This window comes from Anoplopoma fimbria, chromosome 6 (assembly GCF_027596085.1).
Source record: "Anoplopoma fimbria isolate UVic2021 breed Golden Eagle Sablefish chromosome 6, Afim_UVic_2022, whole genome shotgun sequence".
In the NCBI taxonomy this organism is placed as follows: domain Eukaryota; kingdom Metazoa; phylum Chordata; class Actinopteri; order Perciformes; family Anoplopomatidae; genus Anoplopoma; species Anoplopoma fimbria.
This window is the reverse complement of record NC_072454.1, coordinates 13,005,778-13,032,694: the sequence shown is the minus strand read 5'-3', so window position 1 is coordinate 13,032,694 and position 26,917 is coordinate 13,005,778. Positions and strand designations below refer to the sequence as shown.

The window sequence follows — 26,917 nt, the reverse complement described above, 5'->3', positions numbered from 1 at the left end:
AGTACAAAGCTTTATTCTAACTCAATATGACTAAAATGTGAAGGAACACACTGCCCTGTTATTCTCTGTGTTTAGTTTAGTAAAATAATTTGCTGTGTGCACAAGCAGGAGGTAACATGCAGATATAGATCAAAACTAATATGTGGACATTAGTGAGAGAAAAGCTGAATGAGCATTAATTGATAGGTTAGAGTGAATAAGTAAATTGGTGTTTTTTTCCTCCCATTAGTAGGATATAAATATTATATTCTGTGGTGCTGGTACAGCCTCTGCATGCTTTTGGCTACCGTGCTTCTATTCATCACATTTTGTTTAAACACAGGCGACTTGTGACCCTCCTGTTTTTCAGGAAGGTGTCCACCAGTGGCACCTTAACAGCAACAATGACAAGAACTTCCTAAACACAATGTACAAAATGACAAAATAAATACACTTCTTTTTTTAAATCCTTTTTCTTCTGCCTTAAAATAGGCTCACAGAGTTATTTTTAAACATCAACAATGGCACTTTTCAATTATATTAAGAGTTTTTGTTGTTTCCTTGACTTTAAGAAAAAGAAAGCAGTGTCAAAAAACATCAATTCATGCAGCAAGTGTGAAAAAAGGCTATCATACTTTGAGTTTGGTCTTACAAGTTTGCATCAAACAGACAGAAAAAGAACAAATGTTGCTCAGTAGACCACTGCCGCCATCAGTTTTCATTCCAGCTGTGTGGAAGCAGAGCTGTAGTTTCTGTAGCCCTTTGTCCAGCTTTTCTTTATCTTGTCCAGTAATGAGGCTGAATTTTATTTCACTGCTCATTTAAAGAACATCTTTACAGCGGGTCCTGCCATCTGACTCTGGTGGAGAGATGGTATCCCCTGGAATGAAATTAAGAGAAACTCAAACTGACCTGTGCACATGACACCTGCAACGAGAAAGAGGGAAAAGATATTCAGGCCAGTGCCAACAATGTGTCTCTATTGTCTGTTATTTTAAAAGCGAGTACAACATCGGGTCTGACTTTGTGTTTCAAACACGGCTTAAAGTATTTACATATTAGCAACGCTGATTTGAAGTGTATGGAATGAAAACCAAATCGTGTTCACCTCGTCTTTGAAATGTCTTCTTGTGATTTGAAATGAGGTCACAGGGCTTTCTTTAATGAAGGCTTTTAAAGTGTCAAGTGTGCTTCTCCTTTCATGCCTTTGATCAGTGCCACTGACTAGAAAGCTTGGCTTACTGCGGACCACAGCAGCATGTACAGTATCTACACACCCTGACCTGACAGGCTCGCTAGATTCCATTAAATGTGCAGTGATGCAAGTCTGCTTCAGTTTCGTCTATGGTGGTGTATGAAGTGCTACATGCAGCATACGGTGTATTCTTCAGATGCTTTTTGCATTTTCTATTTTGAAATAAAACACAAAACACCAGTCTGACCCAGAGAGTATGAGCAAATATTTGGGAGCTTGAGGGTGTAAATCTCCAGTGAAGATTTCAAACTCACTCTCAATAAGACTAAGTGTTTAACTAATGCTGCCCTTTGACAGTGAGATGCAGCAAGAGGACACTTAAAAAGGGAAATAAACAGTCTGAACCTGAATGATATGACTAGTCTGAAGATATCCTTGTGAAAAGTGCGAGTGAAAAGGATAAAATATTATTATATGTTTCTTTTTTGTTCAACTGCAAAAGAAATATCAAGAATGAAACTGGAGCTCCTCCGTCACCTTGATTTCTAGAAATTGAGCCTTGGAGTTTGTTTAAATGTCATCCATGGCTGAGTTGATTCAGTTTATATGTGAATCAGACTGCAGCAGATGTTTTCATCAGAGGATCTCTGAACCTAAACTTTTACACAAATTATAAACAACCCGGCGGTCAGATCAACAAGCGGTTAGCTTTAAGATAAATCCAGTAAATAATGAGATAACACTGAGCTCTCAGTGTAACACTGATGCAGTGGTCCCGCACCCTATCTCCATGATCTATTCCTTTAAGTGCTCGTTTGGCAACGTGCCCGAGTAGGAGATGTGTTGGTAAGATATACAAATGATTTACCTTTGATACTCTAGGTGAACGCTGCGCCCCACAGTTGGTCATTCCACGCTATCATCTCATGCCGGGCTTCGCTCAGCGGTGGATGGAGGCTCAGCTGAGACGCACGGTCAGTTTTTCTCGTGTCAAACGAGGTCCAGCAGACAAAGTTGTGGCGTTCCCTGCTGCAGCTCTTCATACTGAGAAACGGCCAATCAAAAAGCTCCTCCATCCTGCTGGTTCTTGACAGGTTGCAGAATCAACGTCCATAACAGCGTCCATTACCTTGTGTTTTAAAACTATTTAAAGTGCATTGAAAATCAATAATACTGTCAAATCTTCTTCAGGTTGTCTTAACACTTGGTGAAATGAACACTATTTAATATTTCTTTCCATTATGTAAAGATTAAATAACGTTATTTCTCCTTTAATAAATTGTCTGTATAAAATGGACCCATGTAATGTTTAAGTAAATTTATGTTTAATGGCTACTTGTTACCTGTTTGAAGGAATTGCAGACATGAGTTGCGACGTCATATTAAAATGCCGACATGAGGCGTCACTATAATTAACCTTTTATGATAAGTGAGCCTCAGCTGCAGCTGTAAATTACAGATAATTTACAGCTGCAGTTTTTGTGGCAGTCAAAGTTGTTGATTTAATTTCTTATAATTTTAACACCACATATGAAGGACAAATTCTCAATATTGTCATCAATTATTAAATAAACAAACTATATTATATTAATGATTCATTTAAAACAATGCAAAATTTAACTTCAATGTGGTTAATTACTTAACTCCGAATTAGGGTTAATAGTAATATTAAATAATGATTAGTTCACCATTTCTTAATGATGGCTGGTGTATAAATCATTATGTGCTGCCATGAGTTACTGTATATTATTTTGCGTTATTATTATTATATTGCAATTGATTAAGTCAGAGTTAAAAGTGAAAATATTGCACACCAAATTCCCTCGCTCGTCATGTCCACCTCCCTCAATATTCATAATATGTGAACGTCATGTTTAAATGCATAGGCCATCTGTGCACTTGTCCGTGCAAACAAACTTTGGCTAGCTGCCCTCCATTTTGAATCGAGCCAAATATGGCCGCCACACAGCAGAAGTCTTCACATGTATTTATATTCCCACAAGGCTTTACTCCTCGCTGGAGTCTGTCTGTCCCGTTTTGTGCATTGATACTCGGATCAGACTACAGACTGACGGAAGTCCTCCAGGGCAGTATTAAGGTGAGGTAGATTGCACTTTCTTGTCATTTCTTGCTTGATCCTCTCCTGGCATTTGTGTTTCTCACTTGGTTTGTGTTAGGACATTTGGGAATTCAGGTTAACAAGCAGCTCACAGGTTAAAAAAAGAAGGAATGTCTCAATATGGACTCGTAAAAAACAAAAAAAGAACGAAGTAAAGAATGTAATACTCTCATTTCGTTAAGTCCTAACAATAATGTGCACTTCTGCACCAGGTAAAAAACACTAGCTGTCCTCCCACCACAGGGGGAGCCACATCTCTCTACACGGAGCTCTCGTCCGGCCTGGGCAGCAGCTGAGTGTGTTTCCTCTTCTCCAGGATCTTGTTAAGCTCCTCGGCGAAGGAGTAGCCGTGCGATGGCGTGCTTTCAGACTCGCTCTGCCTCAGCAGCACGTAGCTGTTGCCGTTCATCCTCCGCAGGACGCTGGGTAGTGTGGCCGACAACCCGTTGGGGAAGTCATGGTGGGGAGTCGGTGGCAGAGGAGGGGCCGGGGGAGGAGGCTCCTTATTGGGGGATGTGTTAGCCTCTCCAGGGACGATCTGGAGGAAGCCTCCATCCTGGATGTCACCGTTGTGGTGCTTCGAAACTCCATTACAAATGCCGTTACCGTTACAGTGGCTGGAGATGGTCTTCAGCTCCATGTGGGAGGAGCTTCTGTGCTGTTTCCTGTTCCTGTTGTGCCTCTTACTGTTCGGGTAGGCTGAAGCAGCGGCTCGTAAGGAGTACTTCCCTCTGTTGCCCACTCGCAGGCAGAAGCCCACATAGACGAGCACCACCGTGAGGACTACACACAGGCCTCCGAGGATGGTGATGAGGGACAGATACATGGCCTCCATGTTCCGTGGGGAGAGCAGTTCCGAGTGGGGGAGGAGAGAGGCCGGGGACAGTGGCCTCTCGGGGGAGGGATGCTCAGTGGAGGCTGGCAGGGTGGAAAAGAAACTGTAAGGGTCTTCAGTTGGCTCAACAGGTGGGGGAGGGGGCAGGTCCAGGCGGATGGTGACATTGAAGGTAACTATGGCGACCTTGATATTGTTCTCCACAGCGAAGCAGGTGTACAGCCCGCTCTGGTCCTGCCGGGCCTCGATAATCAGCAGGCCGTCTGTGCCGGTTCTGAAGCCTGAGTTGAGGCCGTAGCCCTGCAGCTCGCTGCCATCCAGAGTCCAGAGGGGCGTCGCCAAGTTTGAGCTGAGCTCACACTGCAGCAGCACGTCATCACCCACCCGCACAGAGCGGCTCCGCACGACAACGTCTGCAACACAGATATGAATACAGTGAGTCTAATTTCACATTAGGTTTACAGGAAAACCTAATTTAATATGGTAATTACTAAACACCTACTCAACTGGTCAAAGGCTGGCCAAAGTTATTGAGGCATAAACTCGAATTACATGTCTTTTAAATCCTGCAATCGTTTTACCTCGTACAGAGAGAAAACAACGAAGGGGCAGGCGATGCTACATTTTATCAGATTCAAATTGTGAAGTGAGAGAAGGCATTTGCCTGCCTTGAATATCAAACAGATTTCTCTCCAGAGATGGCAAAAGTGTGATTAAAGAAGGGAAAAGAAGATTTTGCCAACGCAGTGTGCATAATCAACTTTCAAAGAGGCCTTCATGTCATCTCGTGACAACTATGCATCTTTTGAGTCCTTCCTAACATTTTCTATTTTTAATCTCCCTTTCATCATTAACTGTGTTAAAAGCAAACTTTTTTTTAAGCAGCAGCACCTAGTTGCAGATGAGATTTCTGCGTACCATCTTGTGTGTTTTCACATCCTCTGCTGCCCTGCTGGATGTCCTGGATTAAAGTGGAGCTGTAATAAAGGAGAAAACATAACAATAAATGTATTAGTGCAAAGAATAAACACGTACCTACTGTAACATAAAAACTATTTAGTATTGTTGGTAAGTATATTGAGATCTCTATTTTCTCCTATTTTTATTTGTGCTATATTCTGTCTCATATCATTTATTCCCTCCACAACAGCTTTTTACTGAGTAAGCATATCTGTCCAGGTTTCAGTACACAGCTGCATGCTCTCTTTACTATCACAGCCAGCATCAAGTTTCTGCTAGCGTTGCGATTACGCAACAGTTCTGGGAGCTGACACTGTAACAGGGTACTGTGATTCTTGAGGTTAGTCAAATCAAACACACAAAAGGGCACCTGCAGCACTTTAATCATCACACACACACACACACACACACACACACACACACACACACACACACACACACACACACACACACACACACACACACACACACACACACACACACACACACACACACACACACACACACACACACACACACACACACACACACACACACACACACACACACCGCTTCAGCACCAACCTGTCTGCTTGAGCCATTACGTCCACACACTGGGCTCCGTTCCAGGCACAGTGAGGGTCCCTGGCAAAGATGCAGTCGTAGCAGGAGGTGTATCTGTGACAGCTAGAGAGGGGAAGCTGCACCACGCCTGACGGAGAGCTCACGTATACACTCATCTGGTGGCGAGAGAGAAGATTTAAATAATGCAGGACAGAGAGATTACTCATTAAATGTGTGTGTGTTTATGTGATGGTCAAACACGATACCTGTTTTGCAGACAGCAGCAGGTTGTTAACAGGTTGTGGTTCCTTAAACAGTTGAAGCTCCTCAATAATGTGAAGCTGACCGTCGATTTCTACAGCTTTATGTAACCAGCCATCATCTGAGCGACACACACAAAGAGGAGAATTATAAGTACCGTACCAACAGCCACTACTACAAATACAATTAACATGCATTTCTGTCAACCAGTTTCCCAAATAAATCACTGTGTTTTGGATTTATTTATATATAAATTTAATTGCAAACACTTGAAACTAACATGTAAGATAGGCAACCCACCTATTTGGCTGTATTACTTATCAAAGTTACAACATTGTTGAGTGGAAATGCAGCCATGGGTGGTGTTTTCCACGAGGTTCAGACACCTAAGATGTGGAGTTCACTCGCAAAACTCAATGTTTTAAATGCAATGAAACATACAAAATGTAACTGTCCTATTCACATGGTTTCTTTCACATTCTTTATCTTGCTAGTTTGGGTTAATGCTTTGCCGTACGAGCCACATATTTGTGTTCTGTAAATTCTTTATGTTGTATATGTAAGTAGAAATAGAACATTAGATGGCAAAGGAGATGCAAGTGTGGATTAGTATCATAACCTGCCGTGATGTTGTGATGTATATCTTTGAAGGAACCCTTGTTTCAACACTTTTCCTGCCTAATGGACTTCTGGATACTTTTGATTACCACAAGAAACATACTTTGCAAACTAAGTAGCCTAGGAACTTGGAACATGTTGAAACTACAATTGTTTTTTGGAAGCAGACTAGTAACCATTGGAACAATATTGTAAATCTGACCAAAACAATAACAGTGAAGAATGATGGGTTGCCATTTTTAACCGGGTTTCTGTTCCTGGTTTCATACTGTCATATTACACTGAAATGAATAGAAAACACATAAGAAATATATTATGCATATACCACTGGCAGATTTTGATACTTTTGCCAGGCCCCCTGTTTACTGTAATTATGCTAAGCTAAGCTAACTGACTCCTGGCATTAAATTTAGTGCACTGACATGAGAGTGGAGTTCGATCTACTCATTGAGCTCTCGACATTCCCCAAGTGTCAATTATAATTGACATTAATTCATACACACCTGTGCCCATGTATAATACATGGTATGTTCTTCCATCTAAGCCTTGCATCGTGTTTACAGCCATGTGTGTGTAGTCTGTGGTCCGCCTGAACAAAAGTGGTCGTCTGTCTGAAGGTTGGACCTCCCGGGACATCAGAGGATGCCTCCGGACAAAGTTCAGCACATCATCAGGCAGGGAGGTGGAGACGTTGATGCCCCTGGCCCTCAGAGCGTCAGTTATACACTGCAGGAAAAGAAGCCAAAGAGAGCGATGAGAGGAAGGATGATGAGCAAGTACCGAGGCGGGATGTGGGCTGCAGGGAAAAGAGAGACATTTTTGGCTCACTTGTCGTGAAGTTCTCTGTAAACAGAGACGGATGGTGGAAGGCAAAGAGGATGTCACGAGGCAGTAAAATTAAAGGATCAAGAAGAAAATGCGAGCCTGCGGAAGATTCTTTCTGGGGGAAAACGCTGCTTTTCACATGGACAACAATGAGACTGTGTGAGTTCAGCAGCCGGCTTGAGCTGACATGCGGGCGACTCAGCTCTCTCAGCACCTGACTAAGGGAACATCTTAGCTTCGGCCAACTCCTCTAAGAGGCTTTCACGCTCCCATTTAAAGCCCTTGACCGTTCTGTGTAAAAGCAACGTTAGAATTAAGTCCTCCAAAGTGTTGAAGTGACACTACAGTGGATAATGTCTGTCTCTGCTAACGATGCCACGGTCCTGACTGCCGCACTCAGCCATTGTCGCCAAAGCTACGGGCTGGAGTTAATCGCCATGGAAATGGGTTTCAGTGACATAAGCTGGTTGTTTTTGAGCCTCATCATTTTTTAATCATCTTCCCTCATCTTTTCTTCGCAATCTTTACTTTGGATCACTTTCATCTGCTCTCCGTTCGCGTTTTCTGGTGGAAATCCTCTCAGGATGAAGAGGAGGGAGACTTTTCTCCTGTTCTTCATCTTGTGTTTAAGAGGCTGAGAGGGCAGCAGTGCCTGTGTCCTCAAGCATGTGTGTTTACCGTTCCAGGTCGTGGGTCAGGGATCTTTCCAGTGTATTCCTTCCACTTAGAGCCAGAGTCCTGGTTCTCCATGTATGGTCCTTGAAAGGCCTCTTGGACTTCAGACAGAGAGAAACGACACACCGCAGACGCCTTCACGTTTTTCCTACAGAGAGCAGCACAGACAGAGTGAGAAAAAGACCAGAGCACAGGCCGCAAACAATAACAGCAGTAAACCCGGTGTTGCCATAGGGACAGCAGTTGAAGTACAGTAGATCAGTTGTGCACCTAAAAGATGGCAAGCAATATAAGGGCGGAAAGCACCGGGGAGGGGGGAGGAGGGGGATGAGCACTGACAGAGAAAGTAGGAGGATTCCTAGAAGTCATACATCTCTGAGAAGAGTAGGAGGAAAGGTGGAGAGAAATACAAAATGATTGCAGAGCGGTGTTGTAGATGTTATAGACAGGAGAGGTGGAGCTCAAAAGGATCCCAACGGCAAAAACACTGAAGCTATTCATTGTTTGTTTATGATTTCTGCACCACAAAACCCTTTGCTTTGGCATAACATTCACTTTTCAGCCAATACATCTCTGCACTAAATGCACAACATTAACAAGTGAAAACTAGTTTCTCTAAAGAGTCATTGCAGTTATAACCGAAAAGATGTTCCTGAAAACAAACTACATTTTTGATACCGTTGATAGTCTGCATTTTTTCTGCAATAGCTATCTGATGTATTTACATTCAGTGATTATCTCCCTGTATAGTAGTTTTTTGGAAACTCTCTTATAATGGTGTTGGAGCTTATCAAGTCACTGCTAGCAAAGCAAACATTTATTGTGAAGCAGCCACAGTAAGTGGGTTATTTTTTCATGTTAGCTAAATGTGATTCTTTATATAGAAATGCAAACAGTCCATCAGTGGTTAATTCATTGCTTTTTTTTGCAAAGAAGTCAGGGAACAAGAAGGAAGAGCCCCAGTGTTAAGTTAGCAGGTTAACTTCTCTTTAACTTCTTTTCGGTCCATCTAAATCTGCATTTCTAATTGATATTCTCTCCTCAAACTGCGGTAAAACCCCTCCAACCTTTTTTTTTCACATCGTTTGAATGAAAAAGTTCCCCCCTCTTTTCATCTCGTCCCCTCCTGTCTCCTTCGACTTTCTCAATGTATCGATTGCTGCCTTTCATCTTCATCTCACTATTTAACATTTGCATCCTCAAAGTCCCCGTCAGCCGGAGACCTTGACACACGTTCCCACTCACCACTCAAGGCCGAAGATGCCGTAGAAGAGTGTGTCCTGCGGTGTGAGGCCAGGCATGACAAACATGCTGCGCAGCATGTTGAAGTGGAAGTCGTACTCGGGCAGAGAACATGTCAGCCTGGCCTTGAGGAAGGACGTCCACCGCTTCTGGAGAGTTAAACGGCCTCCCCGGTCCCCCTGAGGGTAGAAGAGTGAGGGAGAAAGGAGAAAGAGAGAAGGGAGTGGAGAGGGTCATAGGAGGTAAGGCCTGGATAAATAAAAAAAAACCCAGACTCAACAATCGACTCAAGGTGGCACACAAAGGGAACTGAACCCCCTAAAGAGTGCAACAGATGGCATTGGAAAGCAATTATGAAACAAGATTATGGCTTCCCATTGGTACTGTGAGACTCCCCACTGAAATCTACAGGTTTGTGTAAAAGAGTGTTTTTGTCCCCTAGCAGACCGCAGCACATGTTCATTTCGGAAAAATCTTGACTCAAGGCCACGTTTCTTTTTGGAAATCCAGCAACTGACATCACTCTTTGATCACAACTTTTAAATGTATTCAGCCTGTGGCAAATTGCAAATGTCACACATGCCGCCGCGGGGCATTTCTATTAAGATGAATAAACAAATATGCTGCCACAACTTCAAGGAGAGAACTTGTGAGCTGACTTGATTTTAAGGTGCCACAGGAGAGAACAACAAGGTTATTACGCTGTACAGCTAGCTCTCATTATTTTTAACTCCTTTCTGGGCAACAGGAAATGTAAATCATTCACCTTTTAGGCAGCAGATGATGCTAAATCATTCACATTTCGGGCAGCTGATGATGCTAAACAGCCTGTCTCTCCCCTGCCCTCATCCATCCCTCGCCCTCATCCATCCCTCGCCCTCATCCATCCCTCGCCCTCATCCATCCCTCGCACTCATCCATCCCTCGCACTCATCCATCCCTCGCACTCATCCATCCCTCGCACTCATCCATCCCTCGCACTCAGAGCCACCGTGATGCTGCAGCCCATTCATCAGCTACAAACTCTGCTCCTCTAACCACACTGTGGCCTTGCTACAAATGCATTCCCCATCCAGCTCCTCATCTATTATAGCAACCCTTTCTATCATCAACCAAGACGTCATTCGAGCTAGTCTGATGCAATACTTCACTCCCAGTTGTGAATTATATCCTGCATACATTTTAAATCTACACTCACCTTACAAACGCGAGCTACTCGTGCCACCCTGCTGTGGCTGTAGGTCGTCGTCTGCTCCTGGCTCCTCTCAGTGAAGAAGTAGTAGATCTTATCATCATCGCCGGTGCTGCTGCCCAAACTCTCCCTCACAAGCGCCGAGCCCACAAAGTCTGCCTCTGTATGGGGGAGGAGAAGATGCATTGACTTTCTTCTTGATTAAGGAATTAACAAAAGCAGCTGCCTTTGATACCCTAAAACTAGTTGTAGTGGTTTACCCAAACAAAAGAGTTAACGTAATATTCTACACGTCTAACCTGAAGTGACTAACCAAAACACAAAACCGTAAAAACACAACTTCAGTTGGCTACTTATAAGACAGGAGATAATGAATGGTAATCCAAGCACCAACACAGCAAGAACAAATGGTGAATACAAATAAGAAAAGGAGACTTTATCTGCAAAACATAACAATGTGAGTCATTTAAACCCCAAACAAGGGTTCTGGAAGAATATATTAACAAACATAAAACTCCAAAGTCATTCTAGTGGCTTTGTGATGCTGTGCTTAGGCACAGTTGTACTTTAATCTAAACACCAATGCCAGTGAATATACCAATCACTATGAATATACTAACCGGTATAATGTTAACCATGTTCACTCTCTTAGTTTAGTGTATTTGTATGCTAACATTTGCTAATTAGCACTGAACACAAACAGCTGAGGCTGATGGGAATGTCATATTGGACAAATTGAAATTTTGACCAGATCATGGCGCAAGATAAAAAGTTTAGGGATCACTAAGTTTTTAGAAATTGTTGGAAAAAAATCAGTTTACCAGATTCAAGACAATACTTCAAAAGGTTGTTCACAATTTGCTCAAAACTACAAGTGTGAACTTAACGGTGGCATTAGAGGAAAAGTTCATCAAAATCTAATCAGTTTTTCCTTGAGTCCAGGTGGACCTTTGGGACAAATTTAAAGAGATTCTCTCCAGGCTTTCCTGAGATGTAGCATTCATGAGAGTCGGACGGACAACCCGAAAACATCTAAAAAAAACAATAACAAAAACAACAGCTGTCGCCGGCACAAAGACATAAAAATATATTTGTCAATGTTAAACTAAGTAGTAGTGCTTTAAGAATTATTGGAGAAATCAGTAAGAGAAGTACAGTGATGTATTATTGATCAACTGCCACTGATAAAGATCATTATCTGCCACCTAAAAATGCTGAGGGGCTTTTATCGTACCCGGAGATTAACTCACCGTTCACCCAGCGTGTAGGGGCATCTTCTGTCTTCAGCGTGGGGGACGGAGAGTTGCGGCGGATATCTGGAAAGCTCCTAAACTCGTACTGGGAAGCAGTATACACCTGCTGGTCTGGAGGAAAACCAATCAATCAGATTCTACAGTCTTTTGGTAAAACTGTGGAGGTGACTGACGACTGTTGAAGGGCTTACCGATGATGAGGGCGGTGTAGCCCGTCGTCGGGCTGTAGGGACATTTGTCTTTGCCCTCTTCAGGCTGAGACGACATCACAAACTCCTCCTCATTCTATACAGGAAAAACATTAAGGTAAAGAGGAGAACATTTAGTCCCACCTTAAAAACCATACATGAGGAGTCACAGAGGTAAAAGAATAACAGATTGATCACTTTTTATTAGGGATATTCAAATCTATAGATCAACAACTTTACCCAACACATATTTCATTGCTATAGAAAGAAATTAACTCTCAAAATGGATTCAACAGAACTGAAAGGTCTGTTATGCGTTGACATACTATGTATGCACAGAGGGGTCTGAAGGCATGAGTCCCACACATGTAGAGATGAGTCGAGTTGAACCTCTGGAGGAAGCGGATGTGATTAAAACACTCCGTCTGGAAGAGGATGAAAAAGCCGGAAAAGATGTTATGGTGAGGAAACGAATATCAATTCATAGGAGAGAACCCAATACGAAAAGATGAAAAGAAAGGACAAAAGAAGAACTAAGTGCCTACCTCATTGTCTTTTCCCTTGAGCAGACACTGACGTTTTTGTTCGGGGGAGGCTTCCCATTCAATCTAATACAAACCACATAACATACAGTAAGAGAGGAAGAGCATATTGGATGAGTCACAGCACTGACTTGCATACATTTTAGTAAAATTAAACAGATCTGACAGCAGATGAACAAGAGTAATTTCTTTTTTGTTTTAATATTTCATTAATAAAGAATTTTGACCTCACAGCATCTGAATGAATTGTGTTGTTGAACAGCTTCCTATCTTTTTAAACTCTTCTGACACAGACAGTTGTAACAGGTGTATTTACAGCAGGAGACGGAGGACTGGCTGCGAGGGAGTGTTACGCACGCACACCAGCAATTATACTTTATGACAGACACCAACGCTCTATTAACATAAATAGCATAACAGCTTAACGTCAGGTTGTCACCAGGTAACAAACAAAGCAGCATGAAGGGGAAAGAGGATGTTCAGCTTCCCTGGGTGCTTAAAGTGACGGTCAACTTTGAAGACATCATCCTGCAGCATGCGATAGTTTGACAACTAGACTTAATCACAGCAACATTGCTGATAATACAATTGAAGGTAACGGAAATAGACGATTTTGCCATCAGCTAAGGACATAGTTAAAAGTTACAATCCTTACATTTTCAGTTCTAGTTGATTTGGTGACACCCGACGTAATACTAATAATCTCTTTTAATACAAGTCCCAGAGTTCTGATCGAAATGAAACATCAATCAATCAGAGGAGGCAGGAAACGTGCTTTCTACAGCTACCCTGTCAGAAGTACAATAGAAGAGACCATGATGAAAAATTATGTTTTCTTTAAAAATCACTGTAGCTTTACTTGTACTTAAGCAAATTTGTTTCATTTTCAAATACCATCTGTTACGTTATTCTGGATTATGTCACTACTTAATTGCACATGGATGCGTTGTTCATTGTGAATAACTTGTGTTCAAGCAATTATAGACCAGATATGTAAATAAAATATAGAGAGGTAACTAAAGAGTGTTGGTTCATTTAAAGGCAATGGCAGATAATCGTATACATTCCAGCCATAACTAGTGTCAAAAATTGGGTTTGACTTGAAGAAAAATTCAAAAAGTTCATAATCACCAACCTGCAATATTAATTAGAATCAGAATGAACCTCTATCTCTTTGTTGGGTCTGTGGGGTTTTAAGTTAAAACTGGCAACACAAGATTGAGGTAGATAGATAGTATGCTAATTACTGCATAAATTAGAAACAATTTCTGTGTGAACATACTCTAATGTGCGGATGATATTAACAAGAATTCTGTATCTATTTAGAGTTACAGTGAGAAGATACTGTAGTCAATTTCTTTCTCATTAATATGTAAGTTTATGCAGCGATAGGCTCCTGTGGTGAAAATGTGAGTTATTGTGCTAAAAGTAATACAACTACACACAGAAACAAACACACAAGGGGGTGACATGGGAATAAATAGTTTTGCCTCAAAATGAAATATTGTTGCCTGCAAAAGTTCCTGAGCTGCGGAGAGCAACTGAAGTGGCGGCAGAGTTAAAAGTATGGCAGCTGAAGTGCAAAACATGCAGCAACAGAGAAACAAAACAAACTCACAGTGAGAGCAGAGCTGGCTGAAATGTCAGAGGCGTTGAGAGCGAAAACAGCCCCCCGGGCCCCGACGAAGAGATGCTCTCCGTCAGCCTCCAGAAGCATGGTGCTGTAGCTGACTGCAGAGGACTGGAAACGTCTGCAGCCCTGGAGACCTGGGTGTGGAGAGAGGAGAGGAGAGGAAGACGAAGAGGAGAGAGGAGAGGAGAGGAGAGGAGAGGAGAGGAGAGGAAAGAGGGATTGGTCGTTATTAAACATTACTTTTGTCACACTCTGGATGGATCTACTACATCTAGAGAGTCAGAGGGAGCAAAAACCAATAGACATAACCCAGTTTTTCTTTTGTTATTGTGCTTCCTCTGATCAAATCGGGATCATATCCCCGGTGTGATGATTGGACATAGCAGCCTGTTTCTCATTCATATTGCTACACACATTACCACCTGGGCATATCTCAGCACAAACACTGTCCACTGCTGCTATAGTCGGACTCTGTGACAGACCAGAACAACTGTGGGTTTAGAAATGAACATTTTTCAGAGAAGAGGCGTCCTCTGTTCACATTCATATGTTCTTAAATACTCCTGGAATTGACTTACACTGGAGTCATTCCTATATTATGCAGCACACCTAAACACAAACCGATTATATTGTCTTCGGGATTTTTATGTGATAATGTGAACAAAAACCAATAACAAAAATCTACACTGTTGGCCTGGATATTCGTACGCTTACACCTGCCTTCAGAAAAAAGTGCGTAAAGTTCTTGCCATTAGAGTGGGGGCCTTTTAAATGCACAAGAGGGAGGTTTTTTTCAATCAAACCTAACGGCATAAGAATAAAGTGAGAAACAGAAATCTATTCATCTCCTGTGATGGATTTCTCTCCGTGTGATTGCCGAACTTCAGTGCAAAGCGCTAAGAAGGCCTCGCTCTTTGATTCTGAGGGACTTTTTTTAGACTGCAAGAAAAAAAAAATTCTATTAAAACCCATTGTACTGCAGCTGCACAGAAAATCACTTTCATGACCTCAAAGTTCCTCGCGTTTAGTCAGAAATCAGAAAAATACACACCCACACACAACAAAATGGGAAAAGCAAGATTTATTATAATAGCTGCTTCTTGACAGCAGCCATGCTTTAGGGTAGGCATTTCTGTCATTACTCTTTATCCCCTCACTTTAACTTACTCATTTTTAGTGCTGAAATTATTATTCAATTATAAATTGACAGAAAATGAATCTGGAACAATTTAGATGAGCGATTGTTTAAGTCATTTATCAAGCATAAAAGCCCCTAAGTCTGAATGTTTCAGTCCTATCAAATGTTAATATGTAAAATAGCTAAATAAAATAGCAAGATCTCTTTTTAAAGAGAGAACTATATAAAGAAAAACAAACCTAAGCAGACGAAAGAAAAAGGACAAATATATAACCGAACAAAAAAAAGCACATAAAGCATCAGTGAACATTAATGTGTTCACCAAATTTCATGACAATGCATCCAATAAGTTTAACTCCAAACCCCAAATATCAACCTCATGGTTGCGCTATAGGAAATTTCATAAAATATAAAAACCCGACCCTGGACAATAAAAGCTAAGGGATTATGCTTATCCCACACCACTCTGCTGAGGAAGAGGAAGATAACGAAAAGAGGCCCAACACAACGTCAGATTTCAGAGATCAACTTCTGCTTAATGTGTGTTTCTGTGGTTGGAGGTTTTATTGCTTTGTGCTCACTGTGCATTAACCTCCTCCAGTTTTCCACGCTTTATGTTGATGCATCTGTTTTGACAGGACGAGACAGTAATGAGGTTCACTCAATCAAACACTCCGCAAAGACACATGTTTTACAGCACACACACACACACACACACACACACACACACACACACACACACACACACACACACACACACACACACACACACACACACACACACACACACACACACACACACACACACACACACACACACACACACACACACACGACATGTCATGGGGTCACTGGCTGCAGTCATGAGATGCCAGAGGGTTATGTAAGGTCTAAACATATGATCTATCAGGACTCCACTTAGCTTGTGTAAACATGACTCTGCTGTCAACAGCCACAGGGGCATGTTATAACCTCGAGAAGATTTCCACCACACAACTGTGAAGTGACAGCATGAAAAAATGACAAAGTTTTAGTTTAATGTCTAATTAAAATATCTGATGTGACTAGATTTAACTATCAGCTGAGGTGGGGTGTTTACGGCAATTAAAAGAAATAGAAAAGCGAGCCACTTATTCTGGCTATTGATCTACAGAAGCTTTACTCGTCCAAAACAGAAGTGTGTCAGACTTCCTGCTTCCTCAGCCCCTCCACTACCACACTGAAGACTGCGCGGTTATCAAGTAAGCCGTCATTAAGATTCCTATCAGCTGCTGCAAAACACAATCCGCACTGCTCACTTCAGCAGCAGCAGCAGCAGCAGCAGCAGCAGTCAGTTCCCATCCCAGACTCCTGGGTGATCAGGTGTCTACTTTTACCTCACTCACTCTCAGCAGGAGGAAGAAGAGTACTACCTGTATGGGATTTTCAGAACAACAGCCCTCCCTATGTGCCTCATTGTGAGTGAAGACAATGGATTACTGCAGAGACGACGCCTAAATATCCTCAGTGTAATCCGAGCATCAGGACACACAATGCCTGACAGCTGGAGCAATGTAACTGAAAACTACCTCGCGGAGAGTGTGACGCAGCGGAGGAAGATTTATTAACTATATCTGCCAGCACATTTTAGTCTCAGCTTACAAGATCGTGAGAGAGAAAAGCCTGTTTGATTCATTCTATTAGGGAAGAAGAGAGAGAAGCCCAGATGATAATATTTCCTGAGCAAACACTCTGAGGGACCTCAGCTGATCAGCACAGTACACAGTGTTCAGGGACACACACACACACACACACACACACACACACACACACACACACACACACACGCAAACACACACAAACACACACAAGCACACAGAGTTGCTGAACCTCAATGCGACGGACTGTGACGTGAATGCCTTACATATAAATTCACACTCAATTGTCAGGCCCGTTTACGGTCCAGCGTATCCTGACGGGCCGACAGGCGGTGCCGAGTAAACAAAGTAAAATCCGCCGACTATAATCCCCAAAATACCTGAGGTTGAAATCAGGGTGGGTAATGAAAAGGTATTTAGATGTCTAGATGTGTCTTTTATTCTTATTAACAACCTGCTTTCTCTCTGTTTTGAGATCTTTTAGCCTGTCAGCTCCTCAAAACTGTGATTTCGTCAAAGTAACAACCTTTAACGACCGTCCCTCCCTCAAAAGGTTTTTTGACTTCTTTATGTTGACGTTGCGATGAGGAGTGAACACGTGTGTGTGTGCGTGTGCGTGCGTGTGTGTGTGTTTGACTGTGCTCGTGTGTGATTTAACTACCCCACACAGGGTGGAGGCTTTGCCTTCTTTAGGTTGCTAAGAAACACAGAGATTAGATGTAAGTCTGCATATCGAAGTCTTCTTATCAGGAGGAGGGACGCATAAGAAACAAAGACCAGAGGTAGAGGCAGGGTAAAGGAATGAAGAGAGTGCAGAGCATCCATGAAAAGTACGAACTAATAAAGGAAAAAAATGGGGAAAAGAGACGGAGCTTAGGTGCAGAGGCAGAGAGATGGATGGTGGAGGAGGGGGAGTGGATGAGAGTGTGACGGGGCAGCAGACAAGGAGATGAGTTGTGTAGGAGGACCTGTGGGCAGGCTTGAGCACTAACCGATGATTTACACAAACTGAGATAAAGGTATCAAGGGAGGTTCATAACAAGAGGCGTAGCAGGAGGGGAGAAAAGATGGATAAAGATAGTGTAAGTAGGTGATGTACTGTGAGAAAGAGAACTGTTTATAAAAAGAGAAGGGCAGAGGAGGGATATCGTTCTACAAGTAGATCTTATAAACTAAATTTGACTGCAAGTCGAGGTGGAGACGTGAGAAAATGTCTTTCACACGTCTGTTTAACAACAAATAAAGTCCTGGACCAGATAACTGTACTGTTTAAGGAGAAACACACACACACACACACACACACACACACACACACACACACACACACACACACACACACACACACACACACACACACACACACACACACACACACACACACACACACACACACACACACACACACACACACACACTTGCACAACAAGAAAAAATTACTGTATACGGCCTTCTTGCGCCATACTACAACAGTTGTCATGGTTACGCTGCTTCTAAACTACCTACAGTAGTGTCAGTCTCCCTGGATGCTCCGCATGGATCCAAGTGTAAGCGCTTCACTCATCTGCCTCCATCTCTGTGGCACCTCAGGCTACATACCATCACTCACACAAGGTAAATGAATTATAATCACACTTTGGTAAAAAAAAAATATATATATATATATATATATATATCAGGATTTATAGAACAGTAGGTGTAGGAATTACCCGAGGCAAGTGGGTTTGTGCACTAGCTGGTGTGCACACAAATGAGATGAGAGTGAAAACAGAATGTCAGGAGAGAGAAAAGAAAGAAACTGAAACCAGAGAAAGAGAAAGAAGACGGCACCTGCAATACTACAGACTGGAGACTTTCTTCTAAATGGAGATATTCTTTATTTAAAGAAAGATGTTACTGCTGGTCTGAATGTAAAGCGCTGCATTCATATTTGAGTTATGAGTCATCCTAAGATACTTAACGAAAAAAAACTGTTCAAAGTTTGACTGTCACATGACAAAGATGGTTGAAATTTGACCATTTGACAGGAAAGTGTTGCACCACATTCAAAAATCTGCCTGAGTTTTTGCTTACCACTGTTCAACACGGTGACGCGTGGAGTCACATCCAGGTCCAGAGGCGTTCTGAACGGGTAGCCGGCTGCAGCAAACACACAGCAGCTCAGCAGCAGGAACCGCACCGCACAGGAACGAGCTCCCTGCATCTCCGCCGAGCGTCTCATGGGACACACACACTCTCCGACCAGGGCGTACACACATGCAAAAGGCACTCACACAAACATATTCGCCCTACGACTCACAAACACCCACTCACTCACTGGCACTGGCAGGCGAGCAGGCGGCCTCTTTCACAGTGCTGTAGAGAGAACCAGAGAAGCCTGGAAAAACAGAGACACAAAAAAACGTCTGTGTTAATAGCCATGTGTACACTCCGAGAAAATAAACATTTACTGAAAGTGTCACATCCGAGGAAAAGTTGGTAAAGAAGGAAAGTATGATGGTTCATTTTCTGTCAAGCAACTAATCGGAAAATCACAGTTTAAACATATTAAACAAGCTGATTGGACGATTTCACCAGGATGACGACAGAGATATGAAAGAGACAAAGATTGCACTCGCTCGATAAAATATTTGGTGCTTTCCTAGATCAATGCCACTGTGTGAGACCGGGGCCGGCTTCCCATGTTGCAAAGTCTTGCAGTGTGCAAGCAGCAGCTGCCCAGTCTAAACACACGACGACCAATATCATTAACCAAACAATGACTGTCAAACAGAGCTACGTGCCGATGTCACAAGCAAACACTTGAGAATGAAACGCCGATGTGGAGCAATCCACATCGATAAGATGTGAAACCAGTTCAAACAGTAGACGGGCATGAGGAGTCAAACGCATGAAGGGAAAGATTGTGAAATATGACAAACTCTTAGATGTGTGTGTTTGTGTGTTTGTTGTGATGTGAATGTTGTCCAGCAAAACAAGACTCTTTTTGAAGTGAAGGAAGAGATGTTGAGGATGGGAGAGGAGAGGCTTGTGTGTCACCCTCACATGCACTAGTGCATCCACACCAACACTGAAAACTCTATTAAAACGCCACCTCTGTCTCTAAAGGGACCGTTCATCCCAAAATCAAAAACACGCATTTTTCATATTACCTGTAGTGCAATTTATTAATCTAGATTGTTTGGATGCGAGTTTCTTAATTTTGGAAATATCGGCCTTGGAGACGTCTGCCTTCACTAACATATAATGTGAAAATATAGCAAATCAATGTGTGGTACTCAAAGCATGAAAAAATAATACATTTACAAAAACAACAGCAATGTTTCTTTCCAGAAATCATGACCGGGTTACTCGAGATAATCCACGGACCTTGTTGTGAGCAGTTTAATGCAGGAACGATTGCATGCCTCTTGCACACTAAAGAGCCAAAATGTCCAGGGAGGCTGCTTGTTCCTTCTATCACGATAACATACACACACACACACACACAGACGCATGCACACACACTGACACAAATGCTTTCACACACACACACACACACACACATACACGCATGGATGCAAAAAAAGAGCCGAAAAGTGAAGCCATTAGCACAAGCGTGTGTGGTGACTGCACTCTCACAGAAAGTCCCAGCAGTCCCTCAGGGCTGACACCATGACAACGGCTGGCTTGAGCGTTGCATAATGGGACAGACAAACACTGCAGCATGCAGGTGTGTAAAAGAGGGGAAACTCTGCTGACTGATATTTTAACAGCAGGTAGTAACAGTAAGACTGGGAACCACAAACTCATGGACTTGCTGTAATTACTGTGTACACTGTGATATTATTACCTTTTATTACATCCACAGGACACTTACATGTAAGACTTCCATGGACTGCTAGTACTATGGACTGCTAGTACTATGGACGGTTAATGTGAGTATTATTCCTAATGTGTGTCCATAGATAGACAAAAAGGACACCCTGTTGTAAAAAATATATAGAACGTCATTGAAAGCATAACGTGATGGTGTCTCCAGGGGGTGGGTGTGAAAGTGTTATTCTACTTTCATTTTTTTTATATATATATATATATATATATTTTTTTTAAATATATATATATATATATATATATATATATATATATATATTTTTTTTTTTTTTTAAAAAGGACAATTGTGGTTTAGTATTTTTCAGCCCATTAACAAATCATTTATTATTACTTAACATTTTCAAAACACAAACAAAATATGTTTTTAGATTATTTTTCTTTCTCACAGGTCTCAGTTGATTTCTCTGCAGAACCCAGCAGGGAGACGTGAAACAGGCTCAACATTTATGTTAATGCAAGTAAGGACTATTTTGCAAATGAATCTGTGTTGGGCCAGCTGCCAAAACAAGTATTGTAATCTCAAGTTATGTTGTTACAAAATAAAAACACAAAGACAGTAAGAACATAAGTCAACATGAACTTCCTGGAAAAGGAAAACGTTCATTTGTTTAGTGCTGAAACAATTAAGTGTTTAGTTGTTCGCCAGAAAATGAACCGTCAAACATTTGGTGTTTAACTAAGGTGTGAAGGCTTGCTTATTAAAAAGATGTTTGCACATATTTTCATAGGTTTAATAGTCTATAGCTCCAGCTCAGATACATTTGATACCTGGTGAGATGTGTTTTTTTCTCTACTACATTTTTGGGTGTGACTTCTGGTTGAACAAAACAAGCACACTGAAGACATCCCCTCGATTAATCGATTCATTAAAAAAATGAATCACCAGATTGATCAAAACTTTAAATATGCATTATCATTTTTTTAGTTCTTGTAACAAAACACGACTTCTAAGCATCAAGATTATAAAGTCTTGGATGATGGACTTTCCCAAAATACACTTGCAAGAGTTTGAATAATCGTCCCTGATCTTTCTTTTGACAGAAAGAAAGTTTGAGGAGATAAAAGTGACATCAACTAAATCTTCAGGGATGGATTTTAGGTCTCTGCAAAGAGATATCTCAACTGTACTGGAGCCAAATTAAACAATCGGCTAGAAGGTAGGAAATCAATCTAAATGCTTTGGAAATGTTAAGCATATGTGATCTTGCTGGAGGGAGAAAAATGTACAACTCCTTGACCTCTAAACATCAGGATACTTTCACAACACAGTAAAAAAAAAAAACAGGGCTGCTTTTACAACTTCTTGAAATGTAGCCCTTTGGGAAATGCCACTTTTTAACTAGTGTCTATTTTTTTTTTTAAGTTTTTACAGCTGTATCTTGTTCCTAGTATGGAAAATATACCTTGGGGACACCAATTATTTCAGTCGTACATCCTCTTTCAGGATGTGCTGCCTCTCCTGAGGCCTGTCAAACATTGTGAAGGTGTGTCAATCGCCCTCTCAGCTGCGTCTAAGCTCCCCTTAAAAAGAGATGGCAGAAGAGGTGCACGGAGGGGCTCTTTAGAAGGTCATTTATCAGACTCATGCACACCAAATCACTCAAATGGACTGCCTGGGTCTAAATGCTTTCAGTCAATCAATCAGTCTGTCAATCAACTGATGTGGTCCCATAATGCTGAGAGGAAGAGGAGTCTATTCAGATGGAAATGTCTCACAGGAATACGACGAAAAAAGAGAGAATAAAAGAAAGAAATGAGCGAGCAAGGAGGTAAAATGCTGTCTGAAAGTCCAGCAGCGCAGAGCAAAGAGCCAGTAATTGTGACATTCACAATTCTCTTTTGATCTAAAATCTAGAGGAGTCCTGACTTGAGTACCCCGGACCTCCTAAATGCAGAAGCGTTCAATAGTTAATTGGCCACTGAGCACACCAGTCAAAACTTTGAGAAAATGTAGAAAGAGACACGATGAAGATGAAATGAGGTCTGACCCAGAGGAAATCACACAGACTCCACCGCTCACGACCTAACCTTTTCTAATCGCTGTTCCTCCGGATGTCGCTGCCAGCTCTCAGTCCCATGACATTCATTCACAGAGATGGATTTCATCAGGCAAATTATAAAGTGTCTATAAACCTGCCTGAATGGAAGAGATCGGAGCACTGTGGTGACAGCTCCATCCACAGACGATTGTTTCAAAGGACCTTGAAACTCTCTGTTTTTTAGTTTGAAATGTGTGTGTGTGTGTGTGTGTGTGTGTGTGTGTGTGTGTGTGTGTGTGTGTGTGTGTGTGTGTGTGTGTGTGTGTGAGTGAGACAAATAGTAGAAAAGATTACAGTCAAAGCCATTTAGCTGCATTTCAACTGAGAGACAAACTGCGTTAAAAAAACTCTTGTTTCACAGACAGAGAAGAGGAAGCCAACTGAAGTGAACTCTGTTAGTTCCCAGTACTGTAGCTTTATACTCTGTACAGTCACTCTGTGAATGTAACACTGAGCTCTTTAAACCAACACTGGAGTTATTATGACAACACGACAAAGGAGACAACTGTGTAGGGCCAGTGTTTTACTGAAATGTCCTTAACCATCATTTACAGCTTATTTGTGTCATTTGTTTGACTCTTTGACTCTGCGGCTGGTTCTCTCTGGAGGACACAGTAGTCTAAATGTGGCAATGATTTAGAGTCTAAAGTCTTAACTCATGGATTGTGAGGGTCAAGAGAGAAGTTTAGACACCATTATGAACCTCATTTAAGAAAAAGTGAGGCATGCAGTCAAATCAGACATTTCTCTAGATGCTGTAAAGGATATGGAGTTCCAAAATTTGCCTCAAAGGGCTTCACAATCTGGACAGTACACTACACCCTCTGGCCTTAGACCCTCAATTTGGTGAGGAAAAGAGCGACAGAGGAAAAATCCCTCAAACAATAGAAGTTGATTGGAATAACAATAATATATAAGTTATAGTATTATTTTGACAAATAAAGTGCACTTATTTGTTATATGATAAAAAGGTTTGTTAATTTGCACGAACATTTAGCTTGTCTGCAGTGTAGAATACATCCTCATAGACATCATCAATAGAGCACACTGACTTGACTGTGATTCCTGTTTTCATTAAGATGAATCGTGGTCTCCCCATTTGGACTGTGCTCAATCTCAATGAGTGGCTGCAGTTGAATACTGAGTTACTCAAAACTGCAGTAAAAGCATCTGTTAAGTCATTACCAGCACAATTGTAAATTACAACCATTTGAATAGCTGAAAACCAGTTGATGAATGGGTGTAAAATACAAAACTAAAACTATAGGAAGAGAACATCAAGGACGCAATCTACATAACAATGACGTACTTTGTGTTAAATGACCACATCTTGGCATATATTCCAGGCGTTTCCTTCCACTTATCACACCACTACGCCTTGCTTTTTAAAAGCCTGAGCAGGTAGATAAGTGGGTTCAATAGGTTTCCTAATAATAATGATTACATCACAGTTACAAAGACCATCAGCGTGGAGATGGCTGATTACCCAATCTCAAACATCAATCAGGCTCTTCAAGCACCTTCAAACAGCATCAATGTGTGTTTACAGCTGATTCCACTGGAATCAGAGCTGTTCTTGCAACATGTTTTTTTTCCTCACATGAATCACAGGCTGCAGCTTTACTTTTGCATGTTGCTCAAATCGACCACATCCCCATAACCAGATGAAGCCCCTGATGAGTTGTAAGGCGGTGATGCAGTGAAGGGAAGCAGAATGGATCACTGGGGGTTTCAAATACAGTAATTAGACAATTACACACACACACACACACACACACACACACACACACACACACACACACACATCTATACATCTATAAAGCCAGTGCTTGACTCAGTTGGTGATGTCTTACACCTGTCTGAATTGACTCAATATCCCATAATGAAATGTAAATGAATCCAATATTTTGGACATATTATAATATGTGTGTAAATGACTGAAAGATTGTAGGAGATCAGAAATATTCCACCTCGACGACACAGAATCATACCACACAACTACCACTGTATGACCACTGTATGACCACAATAATAGAAATATATATATATATATATATATATATATATATATATATATATATATATACTCAAAAAGGTTTTCCCCTGTGGGTTAAGCAGCGGTCGTGTCTTACCTGAATCACGCACAAATTCCTCTCGAACAGGAAAGATATGAACGTTTTCCTTGAGCTCGAGATAATCCAAGTGGACTTTAAACGCCGAAACACCCCGTCAAACACACGCACCCGCACTGACCGACGCGCAGCGCTGACAGCGGGACTGGCTCGAGGCTCTTCTCCACTCATCTGCCGTCACAGGTGGCCCGCCCTCCCACGACGCTCGCCACTTCCTCGGGTTTTTTTTTTTTTTTTTCTCTCTCCACCTACCTCTGAATAAGATAGGCCCTCGTTGTTATTTATTAAAGAAAAGGTTCCTGGTTCGCTATTCCACTTTTTTGGGGGGTGTGAATGGCTATCGGTATCACGAGCTCCAGCCAGCGCGAGGACAAGTCACAGTCATATGGGGGTAAAAGTGGATCATGCAACCTGTCCAACCAATGCAGCAAGGTGGCGTCACACTGACACCTAGCGGGCACAGAGGGGATTACACACAACCAGGTGTGCTGATTGTAGAAGGTCATATATGTTAAACTTCACTTTATTGAAGGGTGCTACATGTCTTCTGTGGGTGCTACATGTCTTCTGTGGGTGCTACATGTCTTCTGTGGGTGCTACATGTCTTCTGTGGGTGCTACATGTCTTCTGTGAGCACAATCCGAATTTATTCAGTGCTGCTCTGATTTCTCCTGACAATAATAAGAAAAAGATTAAACATTCTAGTGAGCATTTCATATCGTTTGATGCTGTTTTTTTATGCATTAAATCGTTCACTCTTTACAGCCCCTTAAAACTTCACAGACTTTATATTTTTCTTACTTTTAGTACAAGCTCCAGCTGCTCTTGCAAAGTACACACTGTTGCCTGCAGTATTCATTTATTAGGACAAACTTTGTCACAACATTGCACCTCGAACTTTAACCCTATTGCTCAAATATTTTGTGTGTCAGATTGTGGGTCAGAATAGCCAGAAAAGCACGCTGACATCCTGGTATTTTTGGCATACTTTATCCACATACTACGTGATTGGGGCATACTTACTCTGTGCGCCAATACCCAAACGACCATACTGTTTATCATGCCAAGTAAATATTTAGTATGTCGAAAGAGAGATTTGGCATTTTAGGATTGGGAAAAGGCTCAAGATGAATAATTATGTTGCTTCGTAACTGCTGGACATGTGAAAGAACAACGACTATTAGCTGTTAAGTTCACAATATCAACTTAAAAGAGGATGATATGTCAGAGTTGTGTTTTACAACTTGTTTTTCTGCCCCAAAAAAAATCAGTTATTCCTGGTTCAAAGATCACTAACAAACGATATATGCTTACTACAGGGTTACAAAAGACAATGGATGTTTGTATCATGAGCTAAGGATGTCACTGTTGCTTTTGTTTAGGTTTTTTTCTTTATCAAAACACTTTGATGCAAGGCTCACATCACTCACATTCAGGCATGCAGACATAATTCCACCTTAAGGTCCTCATCTGTTTCCTCGCCTTACTCTCCTCCAGACCCTCTGGTAAAATGTTCAAATTTGCTTCTCTAGATTGGGTGAGATTCATGGTGCAGCAGATCTCATATCCCAGTAAATGTGTATGCTATGTACACAGAAGCTCAACATTTAATGAGGGTGTCTGTGAGCAGAGCCAGATCCATCATTCTTCCCTGTTCCTTTACACAGAGAGACACAAACCCAATAAAATAACAAGCCCGGAGGAGGTATACATTGGACTTTAATCATCATATTGCGTAAGACAACAGTATCAACATAGATCAGATATGTATCTGTGTGTATATACCCTGCAGACCTTCACACTGCTCATAAAAACACAAAGGACTTGTGTGCTGCAGAGATCATTGAGAGCTCTGATTATAAAGGGTGAAACAGAAGCCAACCGTCGTTTCACGTATGACTTTCTTTAAAGAAAGACTTGATACAAACTTTTAATCCATTTTGAATGTGTGTATCAATTATAAATGCAGTGAGTCATGTTCAGCGAGCAGTGTTGATGTTGAATTCGGCCTTTTTTCTCAACTCCTTATTGCAATACAACA

At 41.6% G+C, this 26,917-nt stretch overlaps 1 protein-coding gene across 3 annotated transcripts; it reads right to left on the bottom strand.

The window, feature by feature from the left end:
• On the bottom strand, positions 1–25,033 carry LOC129092476 (semaphorin-4G-like). 3 transcript variants are annotated; one of them, XM_054600441.1, is made up of 16 exons: positions 24,877–25,033; positions 18,906–19,209; positions 14,046–14,194; positions 12,431–12,493; positions 12,212–12,310; positions 11,889–11,982; positions 11,695–11,808; positions 10,451–10,605; positions 9,256–9,431; positions 8,014–8,158; positions 7,014–7,236; positions 5,898–6,013; positions 5,653–5,807; positions 5,020–5,105; positions 2,043–4,541; positions 1–906 (listed from the first exon to the last, which is right to left on the bottom strand). In XM_054600441.1, exons 2-15 carry the CDS (start codon positions 19,051–19,053, stop codon positions 3,553–3,555), a joined length of 2,712 nt encoding a protein of 903 aa, XP_054456416.1. In that variant the 5' UTR covers positions 19,054–19,209; positions 24,877–25,033; the 3' UTR covers positions 1–906; positions 2,043–3,552. The 3 variants fall into 3 exon arrangements, with proteins under 3 accessions (XP_054456416.1, XP_054456418.1, XP_054456417.1); XM_054600443.1 differs by having other exon boundaries at positions 5,047–5,105; XM_054600442.1 differs by lacking the exon at positions 24,877–25,033 and adding an exon at positions 24,345–24,405.
• Positions 25,034–26,917: the final 1,884 nt, after the last annotated feature.